We start from the raw sequence: 16,192 nt of genomic DNA, 5'->3' as shown, positions 1-16,192 counted from the left end.
TTGTGTCTTTGTTTAAATTTCCACTCAGAATGAGAGTCACTTTAAAATATAATGAATATATAAAAAGATTTGCGTCAGTGAGATGACATACTGACACTTGAGATTGCTGTTGTTCACAGTTTAGCATCAAATGTAAGGTGGCCATAATCAATATTTTTGTATCACATTTTTACTCTTTGGTTTTTTATCATGTATTTCAGCTCATTGCTTTGGTTTTCTGGTCAGCAATGGAGTTCATATTTGGGATATTTAGCTTCATTTCTGGATAGTCTATGTTTTCACTAAACAGCAGACAAAGTTAGCGACTAGCTGCTATTGTGTATTCTCAGTGGATAAAAGAAAAAGGAGTGATATAAGTACTGTTGAGAAGTTACCAAGTTTGCAATGTCAAATTTTGTATATGTTGGTCATTACTAAGCTATTTGTTCTGCCCCTAAGTGGCCAAAAGATACATTATTTGAGGGTGACAATGGAGCTGAGGGTGTGAGAATCCATTCAATAAATCAATAAAATCATCACACTAAATATGTGGACAAAGAGGAGATAACTGGTCACCAGAGCAAAATTCACATGAAATCAGTAATAGAAAAAGTGAAATAAGTAAAGCGAACAGAACTAAAACAATTGAACTTGTTTAAAAAAACAGGGAAAATAAGTTGCTATAAGAGAGATGAGAGAGAGAACTCAAGAGGACGAGCAGGCAGGAAGCGAGGCGGCCTGAAAACAATGTAAAGACAGACAAAGGTGAGCAATGAGAGACACACAGAGCAGTGGAGGTATCCTTTCTCTTCCCCTCTCCCTGCCTCACCTCTCCTCACCCCTAGACCTCTGCCAGGGCTTAACAAGTGGCAAGGGAAGCAGGCAGGCCGGAGCTGCGCTGATTGACAGAACAATTACTGCTAACACGCACCCCAGTGGAGAGGCAGACATCTCCAAATAGAATTTCACTATGCTGTTGCATCACACGCTTACAGGAAGGATTTTGGTAGCAAAGTGCTTGACGGACCAGCAGACCGACGGACTTACTGACTAATGGATGGACGGACTGGCTGACAGCCTCCCCCAGCTTAGAGCTGAGCACAACTGCTTGAGAAGCGCTCCCCTGCTTTTGTTGCCTCCCACAAATAAAAGAAGAAAAAAAAGCTTTTTACCCTTGATCAAGGTTGGCTGCTTGTAACTTCAGAGGCAATGTTTGGCAACCAATCTCCTCCAACTCTGACTGTTCATCTGTTAGCTCAGTTAGAGGTGTAGCTATTTTTATCCTCACACCTACTGACTGGCGAAAAAGTGGAACGTTAATTAAAAGAGACACCACACATCTGAACATTTCCAATATGTTATGCATCACAGATATAATAAGCTGGAAATGATGTGAAGACATGACTTTTAGGTAGTGACAAATCAGAATTACAAGTAAATTGTGATTTAATCACATGTTATTCAACAGCGTAGCGTATACGATAAAAAGAAATGCTGTCACATAAGAGCTTTACATTTTTGCTAAGATAGGATGGGGTGTTTTATTAAAATCTGAAGATTCTGAGTTAGTAAATTGATTTGTTCATTGATCAGCCTCTTGCGGTGGATCATTTTCATCCTTTTTTAACATTACATGCACATTAACAATTAACAATCAACTAATGTGGAAAATAATGTGCAAGTTTATTGATAATAAAAGTAATAAAGCCCTGATAAGTTCTGCTCTGCACCACACGGGACTCTGTATGAGGCATCTGTTGGTTGATGCAGTCAGTCTCACGCAGCCATCCTGGCCATTACCCCGCCCCATGGCAGTCCGGCCTCCAGCAGCTGCATTACACCACGCTCCCTGAGTTTCTAATTAGCTTATCTCAGAAAATAAGGATGCTGGGCAATTCTTTGCTCTAGCAGTCTAACAACAAGCAGACTGCAGGGAGTGTGGTTGGCACCTAGTGTCACCAAGGGGGCTGTTGTCTTCGACAGACTCGTAGAAAAAAAACTAAATGTTCACGCTCTTCCCTCGGTCTCAGAAACTCTTTGACTTTTCTCAATTTCATAGCATTTTTTTCCTCCTTCTACTTTAAGTCAATTACTAATCACGAGGGACGGTTTAATTCCATAGATTTCAGTCGGTGACTAATTTAATTCGACACAAACATTTGCAAGAAGATACCGGTTTACTTCTTCACTGCACAGATACAAGTGGCTGTTAATCAGCTGTTGAGTGCATAAAATAAGATACTGTTATTTTGCTATTCCCCTTGTTGGTGCCAAAAATAAACAAAGCAGTAGAGAAAATATGAAGCTCCATTTTCTAAACAGTGGATGGAGTCTAATGAAATCTTGTTTGACTTACTTTTTAGCAGTCTGATCACTGACACAGCCATCGGTCTGTCTCACATTTCAAAAAGTAATGCAATCCCTTCTAATTAGTTAATCCATTATTCATTATTTATTAAATATATAGCGTCTAGCTGTGTTTAAATGCCAAATAATACAGTAAAGCTATATGTCAGCTCTGATGTCTCCTGGCTGGAGGGGGGAGTCAAAGAGTGAGGGATGTGAGCGAAAGGGATAAAGGAAGGAGGAGAGGATAGATCCCTCCACCTGTAGCTGTGAACGTCCTGCAGGACTGTAATCTGCCAGTTGTCTCTCACTGAGACGTCCAGCTTAGCCAAGGCCAGCCAAGCCCCGCAGCCTCCAGCGTCAAAAGATGCTGGGACCCCAGGACATGAGGCACCTGCACGGGGAGATAAAGGCTTCAACTCCTGAGCTAATACTGACGATTCTTTTGATAGATACAGACGTGGGGTGGTGGCTGCAGGGCGGTGGGGAGAGAGGGGGAGCAATCTTTTTCAGCTCACTCTCTCATTCTCTCCTCCCTGTCTACCTGTCTCAGTAATCTCTCTTTCTTGTACTTTGTGTTTTTCTTCCTCCACCCTCTCTCTGTCTGTTTCTCTTCAAATCTCCCTCCCTTTCTCTCTCTCTCTTTCCATCGCTCCCCCTCTCGCTGTACCTTCTTTATCCTGTCCTGTGTGAGTTTGGATCAGACAGGCGAAGCTCTCCACGCTCTGCCTTTTATTTATTCCATATCTGTAACTGTCAAAAAGAAGATTGCTACTTTAGGAGCTGTCTGTGCTTTGTTGTGCTCACGGAAAGTCAAACAGAAGTGGTTGTGTTAAAGGCATCTTGACCACTTTGTGGGGACACAAACAATGTCAGCTGTGGTCTTGGGAGCCCCAGACAGTTGGAAATGGCTCTACACAAGTGCATGAGACGTGATGCCTCTTAAATGGCACAGCGCTGAGAGGAGCGGTTAAAAGAGTATTAGCCTGGGGAGGTAAATGGAGTCGGGGCCTCGGCGACATTACCTCCCATTGTGTCTGTCACTTAAATACCTATTTATGAGAGCTTAGTGAAACATAAACATGCCCGGTGTTGCGTGATTAGCATATTAAGGAAAGCTTTGGGACCTGAATGACCCAACGAGTCTCCTGTACGAATTAACCCTTTACACAATAAAGATTATTTCAAATGAGAAGTCAAGACCATTCAGAAAGTGGAGGTTTTCATAATCTGGGACAAAAAAAACTGGGCAGAAAATGACTGAGAAACGGGGATATAATGTTGGTTTGTGTTGTAGCACTGTCTACACAGTAGCTTAACTGACAGTGTAACACTCACCTGAGACCTAACATCATTCTTAAAGCAAGCACTCGCCAGCTTCACCGTAAATAAACTGTTGGCAGGATGAAACAACAGCAGTGGCCCTGAGAAAAATTTGTATCTCCACGAACACGACAGAGAAACAGTGCAAAGTTGCAGCTATACACCACATAGAGAGAGTGAGGCGACCGAGCTGAGCTGCGTGGTGATGCACTGCACAGTATCGCATGCGGCAGTTCATCTTTCCTGTCTACGGTGTCGTGCCCATTGTCTCTTCTCATTAGCCTGCGACCAGCACGCTACGATATGGCTGGTGCTGGCGCTAGGCTAGCAGACGCACACAGCTCGGGGTGGCAGATGCCGGGCGTTTCTGCTGATGCCCTCCATCAACTGATGACAGATGTCAGGGCTCCTCTTGGACGGACTCGACCCACTGGATACACCAGCCTGCTCGGCAGACACAGTGCCCACCCCCACTGCACCAGCCCAATTCCCTCGTGCCACACCTACTAATTCCCACACAAATACATACACACACACACACACACACACACAGGCACGTGTCTGTTTCCATCAGTCAAGCGTTATTACATCAGACAGCCGTCATACTGGCAACCAATGGATCACATGCTAATGTGCCCGGACGCATCCACTCAGGAAATATAAAGTATCAGTCTTTAGAGACTGTGTGTGTGTGTGTGCAGGAGTGTGTGTAAGGAAAGAGAGGGGGAGAGAGAGAGAGAGAGAGAGAGAGAGAGAGAGAGAGAGAGAGAGAGAGAGAGAGAGAGAGTGTGTGTGTCGAACAGAGAAGAAAAGTTTTTGCATAAAGTACCACAATGTGAATTTTATAGAAGTAATATAACAAAGTAAAGTACAAAGCATTCACATTTAAATCAAGCCCATAAAAGAGCTCATGCAGTTGGCCTACTTACCATTTAGGTCTACTGGTGGACTTCACCACAGGAGACATGCCATCTCTGTACAGGCTCTTGGTCTTGGAGAAGTTGACCACATTGAAAATGACTCTCTGAAAAACATTTAAAAACATAGGTGAGACATTTAATTCACAAAGCATTCGACCACTACTAGCACTCTGGATGAAGGTCTTTATGAGTGGATCTATAGGCTTTTTATTTGCATTGTACAGCAAACAAACATACGAGCAACACAGCAAATTCATATCACGCTTATCCACGGTTAGCTGTGATAATGCAGGTGTGCACCAACAAAGCTAGTAGAGAACAAGACAAGGTATCAGGCGTGTTTATATGTGTTTTATAGGAAATACACGGTATTAAATACGTTTGTCAAGCCCAAAATCATAGAGTTCAAAGAGTTCCAGGAGCCACTGTTAATATTTGGTCCTGAAAGTTAGAATCCAGCTAAATGTTTGAAGCAAAACAGACATAACAATAATTGTAATAAATGCTTTTTTATTTAACAATATTACTTGAAAACTACTTATCCGATTTCTATTAAATTGTGTGGGGGTAGGACATGACCCAAGGAAGAACCCGTACAATTTTGGAGTAGATCCAGATGAAAAAGTGGTTACAGAACTTTTTTAAACTTTCTTTAACATGACGTAACATGGCGTTTGCCTTACAGACGTATCTACTCTCCGAGCTTTTCTATTTGAGACTGAATCCGACAAAAAGTCATACCTTACAAAACCCTATGCAGTGCATGTGTGTATCATTAAAAGGCCAGAAATTATCTCTTTCTTTACTACCATTTCCTTCTCATGTGACCAGGGAGTTGTCGAAATACATAAACCCCCAAACTGCATAAGAAGCTCAGGCAAAGGTAAAAGTTGCCACAGCCACCGTGGATATCACCAACAACCCATGAAATCCCTGCACATTAACATGACAGTGGGGAGATAAGGCAGCTTTAATGTCCTGCAGATGATCCCATGTTGCAGTAACAAAGTTCCTGATAAAAAGGCAGCAGCTCCGAGGAGTGCCGGCCTCTAATCTGGGAGGACATTATGGTTCCTCCCAGAGGGATGCTAGCTGGCCCAAAACATTAAGCCTCGCCTGGAGCGATGGCGTCTGGCTTTCCACCTCCACTGGACCAAGGACTTTCTTTCTTAGCTTATATGTTGGGTGGAATAACCCTCCCCTCCCTCCTTCCTGCCACCTCCAGCAGCCGTGATTAGGATCAGAACAAGCAGGAAAATATGCAGAGAGAAATGAATAAATATATAGTTTAAAAAGTCAAATGAATGGCGATGGTAATACTGCGTTGAGGTAAATGAATCCTATTGATGGGGCATATCAAATTACCAAATAAGTCCAGGTGGTGGAAGTTAACTGGGTGCCACTGAAATCCTATTACAGACTCCCCACCCTCCTCTCCCTCCTTTTCTTTCTCGTCTCCCTCCCCCTCATCCATTTCTCCCCTTCTCGCCCGCCTAGCATCAGAGGAATGGGGATTGTGGATTGTGGCAGGCTGATTCAGACTTAGGTAAAATGACATCTAACTGATGTTGAGACTGGCAGCAGGCTCCTGTAGCAGGGAGATAAGACCATTGCTGCTGGCATTTCAATTACACTTTACTGCCCTGCACATCTGTTGCAAGAGCTACTTTTCAGCCTTTTCCCCTCAGGCAAATACAGCCTTACTCTGACTCCACTGGCTTTCTTTGACTGCACAGCCTCCTTCCTCATTCTTTATCCACAACAAATTCAGATTGTCTTCCTCCTTAGCTTCACTCTACCCACTGTTTGTAATCTATTTGTTCGGCCTGTTTAACTCAGAGGTAGCCGAGACTGGACAGATGACAGAGACACGGGGAAAAAGACGGGAAAAAAGGAAATTGAATCGCAGGGAGAATGATGCACAATGCAAGGGTGGGAGAGAATCAAGCATGAAAAAAAGGTGTGGTTGCAAGGAAGACATATAGGAATAGACACAGAGGGGTTGAAGAGACAGGATGATAGTTGTGCAACAGAGATAAATATGGGAGGGACAGAGTTACTGAAGGTAGCAACAGAGGAAAGTGAGATGGGCTCTGGCTGGGTGGACAGATGTAGAGGAGACAGGCGGGTGGGCTGATAGGCAGGCAGGGAGGCACATGTCCTGTCAGAGTCTCTCCGTGACACCGACTTCACTGGAGCTAAACAGATTAAAAAAGAATCTCTACATCTTGTGATTAAACATCACATCAGAAAGTCAGTCTTACAGGGCACAAAGAACTTTCATAAGCTTAAAAGCAACATAGGGAAACCCTGGACCATTGACTGAATCATGCTGTGCGTGTACAGGACATGTGTGTGTGTGTGTGTGTGTGTGTGTGTGTGTGTGTGTATTACCACTTTGATGTTGTTCTATTCCTTTACAGGATCTGATAGTAGCAGGTTTATTAGGTTTCTGTTAACCGCTCATGCTTTCTTATAGTTTAAACTGTTCACTGCAATATAAATACTGATCGATTACAACTAGTGACCTCTTTTAATGTTTTCGCCCTGTCCGTATGTTTGTTTGTAAGCAAGATTACACAGTGACTACAGGATGGATTTTCATGAAATTGGTGGAAGGATGCAGTATAGGTTAGGGAAGAACTTGTTAAATTTTGGTGCAGATCCAGATCAGGGGTTGGATTAATTTCTTTGTGAGATTGGGCTTTTTCAACATTTGCATAATTTCTCAGACAATTATTGATGGATCTTGATGAAAGAAATCAGGAATGTTGGCGAGACAATTGAGTGTGATTTGTTGTCCGGATCAAGACAATGTAAATGTGGTTTCACAAGGGGACTGATTGTCTGCGGAGGCATGTCCTCCCTGAACCCCATTCTCATTTTGACTTTGTTGAGCCATGAACCCAGAATGAACTGTTTTACAACAGGACACAGATACAAAGAGATCAGGCATAAAACTACCTGCAGTTACCTGTTTGGTGGCTAATAATAGAATATTATACACCTTCTCATTTATTGACCCAGATTTCTTCTTTTTTTCCCTTATTAAGAAACATTCACCTTGACATTAAGGTAAGTGATAAAAATGGAGAATATAAACTAGGCAGTTGTTTAACATTTAGCAGGATGTTTCTCCCCTTGTATTTCACCTTCTTCTAAAGACAATCCCGCTTCAGTTACTTTTGTGAGTCATTTGTGAGAATCAAACCCCAAAGTTTATTGGTAAAACAGTGTATGAGCTCCAGCCTGAGGCCTTCTCAATGTGCCATTTTTGTCAGGATGAAGGAAATTCATCGCACAAACCAAATTTAGTTAATTTTGAATTAACCCCAACGAGGTTAAGATGACTAGTTTTGGTATTTCCATTCCAGTACATTAAATGCTTGTAGCCATCATAGAGCAAAAGATTTGAGATGAGCTTTCCATCTGCAGTGCTGGAAGAATGTGATGTGTGTAGATGACCTGCATGACTGTGCAGCACAACACAATCATGTCAGAGAACCGACATGTTAACACCACAGGAAGTGATCAGCACCATTGTTGTTGTACATGAGTTTCTCAGTTACCACTGCATCTTCAAACAGACGAGGACGACAGGAGTCAAATTCTTTGTGTTTGTGCAAGACTGTGACTCTCATGCTCTCTCTCTCTCTCTCGCATACACACGCACGCACACACACACACACAAACATACACAGGCATACAATTTTACTGAATTAAAATCAAGCAAACGCTGTAGGGCCAATTCTCCCGATCGTTAAAACTCACACTCACACGTAAGCAGGACCAATTTGGAAGCCTCCACATGTGCGCACGTGTGTGTGTGTGTGTGTGTGTGTGTGTGTGTGTGTGTGTGTGTGTGTGTGTGTGTGTGTGTGTGTGTGTGTGTCTGCCCTGGAAGATTTAATTAGGCTGGGAGCAGTTAGAAGAGATTAACATCCATGCTGTCTGAGCTGTCTTGTCTACAGAGCGTGTCAAAGCCCTACGCCGTCCCCATCACCGCTGAATGGCAGACTGGAACAGGTGTCTCTGTGGTGTCAACTCAGACACACACACACACACACACACACACATACACACTATCTTCACACAGACATAGACATAAATATAACATCCAAGTGTAAAACAAAGTGACAATTCAACATGAGATCATGTCAAAAGTAGAAATATTCTCAAACTTGAAAAAAAGGCATTTTGTGCTTTTGGCTGAACTGTCTTTAGTCGACAGAATCTTCCAACATGCCAAACTCAAATGAACCTTAATGGAGCAATAAATAAGATTTTCACTCTGTCACAGCAGTAAACAAATATAAAGTATCTACAAAGACTTAATGAAAGAACGGATCAAAATCAAAACCAATGGCCCAACAAATACGGCATACTGAAAATTATAATCTTGAATTAAAGCTTTGCTTAACCGTCACTATTTTTTGTCTTGCACATATCTAATCTCAGGTTCACTGGGATTTATACTGTGAGTTGTACATCAGGGTTAAAGCATAAATAGGAGTCTCATTCAAAGTGTTTTGGGTGATTTTTGTCTGACTCACTAATTTCTAATCACAATCTCTTTGGTAACCATTAAACATACTTCAGCAGCCAGCTATAGACACAGCTCTCGGCACTAAAATAGTCCTGCCGGTAGCACTTCAGGATAGGATTGCATTTAGGACCAAACACTGTCTTTTGATCTACATCGATCCAGCATGTGGAAAGATAGCGTTGCTTCCTGGAAGAGGCCTCCATGAATTATTAAAGAAACCATTTTAAATGCGTAGTGAGAGACCTCTACACGGACTGAGCACTTTGTCCTGTTTGATGGTGAAGGCTGAACGGACTTGATTTTGAATGATTGAAAAAAGTAATAGTAGTAAAAGTTACTGGGTAGATTAAGTGCCAAAACCAATCTGGCCAGATGAAGGAACATTTTTTTCAGGTAGAAACACGATGGTGACTTCATTTAAGTTTTTAAAAATAAGTTGTTTCTGGTTCCTCACTAAAAAGGGAAACTTTCTGTTTAACTGTTGTTTACAAAGAAATTTGAATCACCTTAAAGTTGAAATGTGCTGTAAAACTAAATGTAGTAGACATACTACCTTTGACATGTTGATGGGTATGTGAAATAACAATCACTGAAAGATTATCATGTTGTTCAAGAGTTACTTTAGGAGAGAAAGCAAACTATATCAACCTCAATCTACAAAAAACATAAAGGTTAATTAAGAATATAATGTAAAATGTTTGTACATATGGTAGGTGGCCACCAGCTCAGGGAAACTGTCCTGTCAGAGTTTGGGCCAGAATCCAAGGGGCTGATGGGTCTTTGTGCAAAAAAAACAACAACAAAAAGAAAACCTCTTTCTTGTTGCTGACCCTCAGGCTCTGACCGGAGCGGAAATTAGATTCTTACCTTAAAATCACTTCATCACAGGAACATTATTATCCCCACAACACTGCACTTGAAATGTTGCCCAGTGGTCTTCACAAAATAACAACTGTGTAGCGGAGACAAATTGTCCCATTAGGGATCAGGGGAGGTTACCTGAACACATCACCGCACTGTGTTCCGTTATTTAACCTTGTGATTCCTCATCATAACACAAGCAAGCAGAGCAAATCTATGAGCCCTGTCCATAACCATCAGAGACAGGCTGATAACTGCTGGCAGCTCCAGCTCTGTCTGTTCCTGTCTTGTTGTCTTTGATCAACCTGATCACTGACGCACAGCGTGCCAGCTACCCACTATTCTGGGGACTACCTGACACCGCCAGCAGCTGAGTCCAGCACCACACACATAGAGATACACATCACAAATCATCAATTGCTAACCTGTTGTAATTTCCTTTTAAAATTAAACGTAAAACTATGTAAAACAGAATTCTGATTTACAACAAAACATTATTAACGACGTCTACGTAATCATATAGTGAAGTGATGATTCATTATTTGCTCATCACCTGGATAGTGCTGTTGAATGTGTTTTAAATGTTTACGAACACATGTTGAGCTGATGTAGACGTGTTGATGTGAATGTTATCTAATATGCACCTGAACTGTGTCTGAACTATCGTGAAATCTGTTATTCCTCAAATTATTTAAGCTGAAGGAATAACAAACAGCATGTTGCTGTTTCATTGCCAGAAATAAATTCCTGGCATGCATCAGTGGTAGATTCAGCAACCTGCAAACCCATGGTGATGATAGAGCTAGTGGGCTAGCCATAGCTACAACTTAGATGTAACACTTTATTGCAACTTGGGTTTTACTTAAATATTTAATGTCATTCATTGTGTTGGGTCTGTTTAATAATGTTAAAACGGCTGAAATTTTGGAACATGGCTGCATCAGTAAAGAGTTGTTATAGGATCACTAGGTTCCGAACAAACCTCAATTACCTGGAGGAGACATAGTTTTATTTATAGACTCTGATAAAACTCATCACACTTGCCATGGTTATGTGCGGTTTTGTGTGCAACTGCACTTTTGTTTTTACTTTGAAAATAAAGTAGTTCAGATAATCAGGCAAACTATTCCCTTGCTTATAACAACACTAACTGCTTGTGTTTGTTGGGCCCATTGGCGCCTTTTAGTAGCCACAGACACCTCACTGTTTGAGTAGCAACAGTGTTTTTATCAGCAATTGCACCGACTTCTAGAAAATAAAAAACTACGTCTGAATGAACTGTATAGTTTCCCTTAAGGCTGCCATGGCCCAGAGACTAGCACAGTACCACAGGTGTGCTTTCAGCAGAATGGAAAGAACAGGTCTTGCACTATAGTTATAATTGTCAAAGCAGCCTATCTAATATATGTAAAATGCTACTGGTTGTTTATTTTAGCAGTCAGAGAAAGCAGAAAGCCTTTTCAGAGGGTTTGTGGTGACTCTCCAGGGTGACATTATGTTAAAGGCAGCTCAGATATGGCTATAAGCCCCAGTAAAGGCTGGTGAGAGTGAGGAAGGTCACAAGGCAGCAATAGGCGGGAATAACAGTACGACAGGGGAACACTGAGGGACAACCTGAGTCCCCGTGGGCGTGGACGGAGGCCACAGACTCATACGTGTAGGGCAGGACACCCTTGTGTGTGGGTGTGTGTGTCGGGGGGGAAAGGGACGTGACTCCATCGGGAGCACATGCATGACCTTGACTAAATCTGCTATACGTAACCTGACAGACTTCACAAAGTCACTCGCTGACAATGTCACTGAGTACAACTGAATGTCAGTAATGTCAACCAACACAAGTAACCCCCCCGGATACACACACACACACACACAACCCACACATCTAACAATTCTTGCTCTCTTTTACCTTCTCACATTCTCTTTTTTTTTTCTTCCAGTGTAATGTTGTTGCTGACAGTTTAGGTCCCTCATGATCAATGTCAAATCAAGGTGCCGACACAAGGAGGATGGGACCCTTTAAACACATTACAGACACACAAACACGCACACCCCGCCTCCATCTGCCACTCAGGCGACTCACACACACACACACACCTGGAGGTAAACTGACAAAACAACACAGCAATATTCCTACAGTAGTTTTGGTTTGTTTGTACTTAGTCTGAGATGCCCCGTGGAAAAGTGAGCTAATATGCGGGGGGGGAGTCGTGAGATACCTAGCTATTGATCCTAGGGGCCACGAGTCCCAGCAGCAGCTTTTTTAAATGTCAGCTTTTAATTTCCTTCTCCCTCCTTCACTGAAAAAAGAAAAAAGAAAAAGATTTATTCAAAGCAGAGCTGTTCCAGGAGATATCAGATAGTACGGTGACAGTCTTTTAAAGAGCTTTTGTTTGGTTTAGGCATTCACGGCTTTTTGTATCAGACTCTTTTATTCAACCCAAGGAGGAGGAAGTTTCTGCATCGGGCACCGAGTTGAAAGGCAATCTCTCTCTCCATTGTGAGGCCATGTACAACTGGAACTTCTTTAATTAGGGCTTTTCTCGCACTGAGTGACAGCAACGGCCGGTACCCTGCAGACACTGATGGAGGTCACTCACAACACAAACACACACACACACACACACAGGCTGCATCTACTACTACATTTACTATAGTGCTACAAGTACTATTACATCTTAGTTTGAAAATGCATCAACTCTGCATCCACACTACTCTGGTGTTTTAAAGCCTCTAGAGCGGAACGGTTTGGAAATGGTACTGGTCCCGTTTTGGTTTTAAAACTCCGCGGCAGCGTTTTAGTCTGGACGGGCAAAAATCAAGATGTTTGGAAACGATGAAGTAGACACTCACAACCTGATTGGGTCTTTTCGATCACGATGTAGCCTTCGCTGATTCGTCTGGCTCCTATTACATTACCCCCTTCAAGAAGTTAACAACCGGCAGTAGCCTTGGCAACCAGTGAAGAAAGCAACATGGATAATCGGTTACAAGCGTTGCTGTAGGTGACAATCTATCATTCGTGCAATCTGTGACCATTCCCATGTCAAGCGGGACGTGCATGCCCAGTGTACGTGCATGGTCATGTGTTATGCGTTTTAAGGTGCGTTAGTATACTAATATGGACAAGATTAAAACTAATGTGGAGCCAAAAGACGCAGCAGTATGAATCCAGTAACACACTGTGAGAGAGATAATCAAACACAAACAATCATTGGAATTGTAAAACATCAACTTTTTGTTTTATGGATGAGTACGTTACAGGTCGCACAATGAGCTCTCCATAAAAGACTATCGAGATAAACATGACTTAACCTCTGAGGACATCTTTTACTGCTTTTCATTTAATTACCCAGCCACATTCTGCACATGCTATAGAGACGCCGCGGCACTATAATAAGATCACACATCCATGTTGTGATTTAATAATGAGCTTCTTTGTGTGTGTGTGTGTGTTTCCCCTCAGTGTGTGTTCCCTCTGAAGTCGATATGTGTAGAATGGGTCATGGTCAGCTACCCACAGATTGTCAGATATGCAGGGACTCTACGTCTGTTTAATTGACAGAGTGTTTGGACAGCTCCTCGCCAATAAGACCTTGTGTTCTTTGAACAGGCAGTTCCCGGTTTATTACCACTCGGCCCACACTCGGTGAGAAACTTATCCCATATGTCCAGTTGACACAAAATAGCACAGTATGCTTTCTTCCACTCTTATTCAGTGTTTTATTGTGTCACTTAGAAAGCTGTAATGAAAAGGAATGGTTATTTTACCAGAGGCAGAGAACATATCTCTACAGCTTACTCGTGCTCTACATCCAAGTGAGAAAGTAAAATACGGGCTTTCAGTTCTGACGGACCAACTCTCTCTCTCTCCTAAAAATTTGGTTTATATACTACTACTTAGTTTTGGCATTTATTTGATTCCAGCTTGGATATACATCTACATCCCTTGCCTCATGGTCAGTTTTACGTAACAGAATTTTTTTGGGAAAGCCATGAAAGATAGTCGTTTCTGTTAAATGTTAAAAATTAAATTTCCGTAAAATCTGATGCTTCAAATCTCCTTTAAAATTGTAAAACAAGATCCAAATATTTCCATAACCTCAAACCAAAAAAAGTGCTGTGCATTCCTGACATAATGAAAAAGTTGAATCATGGTTGACTTGCAGTGAGTGGATATGGTACTACAAAAGTTTTTTTAAAACAACAAAAGTAAAATATCTGTGCTGTTTTCAGAACCAACTTTTTGGGGGATTTGGCAAATACATTTATTAAATATATTACCATAATTAAATTTAAATTCAATTTGATATAATTGAATCTAAATGTAATTTAATCTAGGCGTAATAGTGTTCCTTTTAATGCATTTGTTGATTAAATTAAATTAGCTGTTTATATATTTATAGGAGACGGGGGTCATCTTTCTAAAAGTGGAAAAGCATATAAGTTTGCTCTTCTTGAGATTTCGACCCACATGTTGTTGCTCTGCTGCTTTGACGGGGACAGAGCTTCAGTTCCAACCCGTCCACAGTCTCCACTCCCTCAGCAGCAGCACTGCCGCTGCCACAGGCACTCGGTGAGGGATGAACAGAGCGGCTGGAACAGCCAACTGCTGCACTTGCCTCATCCCATTCCTCTCCACGCATTCGTCTTCTCACCTTCTTTTCCCCCCTCTGCCTTCTGCTTTAAATATGGAAGAGTTAATTTTCTCATTCTGCAGGCAGCATCCCTTTCTATTTATCTTTCCTCTTGTGTCGCCCCCCCCCCTCTCTTTCAGGCAGGGCTGTGCTGTCAGGCCCTTCCAGAGCAGTGGGGTTGTCAGGAGTGATGGATGACTATCAACCTTCTGCTGTCTTCCACTATGCTCCTGGGAGATTTACAGGCTCGCTGACTACCAGGCATGAAAACCAATCTCTCTCTCATTCTTCCCTCCCTTCCTCCATCCATGCCTGCCTCGCTCCTTCCATCTCACTCTCTCTATTTCAATATCTCCTCTGTTACCAAAAAAAGCTTTCATAATGGAGAGATGTGTGCAAAACAACATTGAAATTTGTGCTCGGACAGAGGGAAGCAATTGCTCTGGTTATTGTGGATGTGTCAGGGGGGACTAATGTCCTCCAAGTGATACGCCTGGTCTTTGACAGCCTATCTCGCCCATCTTCATCTTCATCTTCTGCATTGCTTCCAGCTCCTTCACAGAATCGCAACACATGAGCATTCATCCATGCTCCCCTTGCTACTGGTAATTATGGTATCTGGAAAAGGTGCCTGGCTTATTGCTGTCTCTAAATAGTAATCGCTTTGTTATCACGACTGTTTTCTGTAATGGTCATTCAGAGGCATTTTGTTAATGCAATTAAACGTTTTGCTTGCACTAATTGATGATTGGGATGCTAAATAAAGTTGTGTAAACTTCTTTGCTTGCAATTACCAGACAGCATGAGAAAAGGAAAGTCATGACAGAAATGTTAGAAGTCTACAGTTCGTGTTGTTCTTCACAACAAGCAAATCAATGCTTTCCTCGAGTATCATAGTTAAACTACTTTCAAGCAGATAGAAAATACCATAAAGATCACGACACAAATAATAACAAACTACGATCAGAGAATAAACATCTACATCAGTAATATCATTTCTTGACCAAGGACCTAAATTCAGGAAGACATCATATCGAGACATTATATTTATGTCTACAAATCCCATAACTATTCCCGATAACCACTACCTTTCAAAAACTGTCTGGGGAGGAAACCCATAATTGCATTAATTTGCAAATTCGGCAAAGGAACCATGCTGGCAAGTGGAATAAATATCAGCTTTGATATGCACATAGTGCTGACACCACTCTTCAGAACGAAGGTGATAGACGTAAATGACATGTAAATGTTATTTAGATTCCCATCTAATAGCATGCAAAGCAGCGCTGTGTCTCGCCTTATCAAATATCTGAGAATTAGAAGATGTGGTCCCACCTCCATCTCAGGCTGTGTATAGTTATGATACCTGCGAGTATGTGTGTGCATCTCAGTCTGCCTGTCTTTGTATGTAAGAGTGTACATGCATGTACACAATGCATGTGCCCTCCACACCATAACAATCTCTGCTCCTATCTGTCAATACCCTGATGTTTCTTACCCATCTGTATTCTAGACCCTGTTTCACTTCTTAATAAGTCTCTTGTGGGCAGTAACTGTTTATCCCCATTTACGTACACTGGGAA

The 16,192-nt window shown here is 42.0% G+C and overlaps 1 protein-coding gene across 1 annotated transcript in view; it reads right to left on the bottom strand.

The window, feature by feature from the left end:
* Window positions 1-16,192, bottom strand: part of agbl4 (AGBL carboxypeptidase 4) — a 268,469-nt gene that overhangs the window by 157,787 nt on the left and 94,490 nt on the right. The window contains exon 4 of the mRNA XM_035176609.2: window positions 4,578-4,672. Within this exon, the coding sequence (XP_035032500.1) occupies window positions 4,578-4,672 (95 nt within the window). The remainder of the gene's footprint in view (window positions 1-4,577; window positions 4,673-16,192) is intronic.

The sequence above is a fragment of the Hippoglossus stenolepis genome, chromosome 14 (assembly GCF_022539355.2).
Source record: "Hippoglossus stenolepis isolate QCI-W04-F060 chromosome 14, HSTE1.2, whole genome shotgun sequence".
NCBI lineage: Eukaryota > Metazoa > Chordata > Actinopteri > Pleuronectiformes > Pleuronectidae > Hippoglossus > Hippoglossus stenolepis.
The sequence above is the reverse complement of the archived record's forward strand: the minus strand, read 5'-3'. Positions and strand labels throughout refer to the sequence as shown.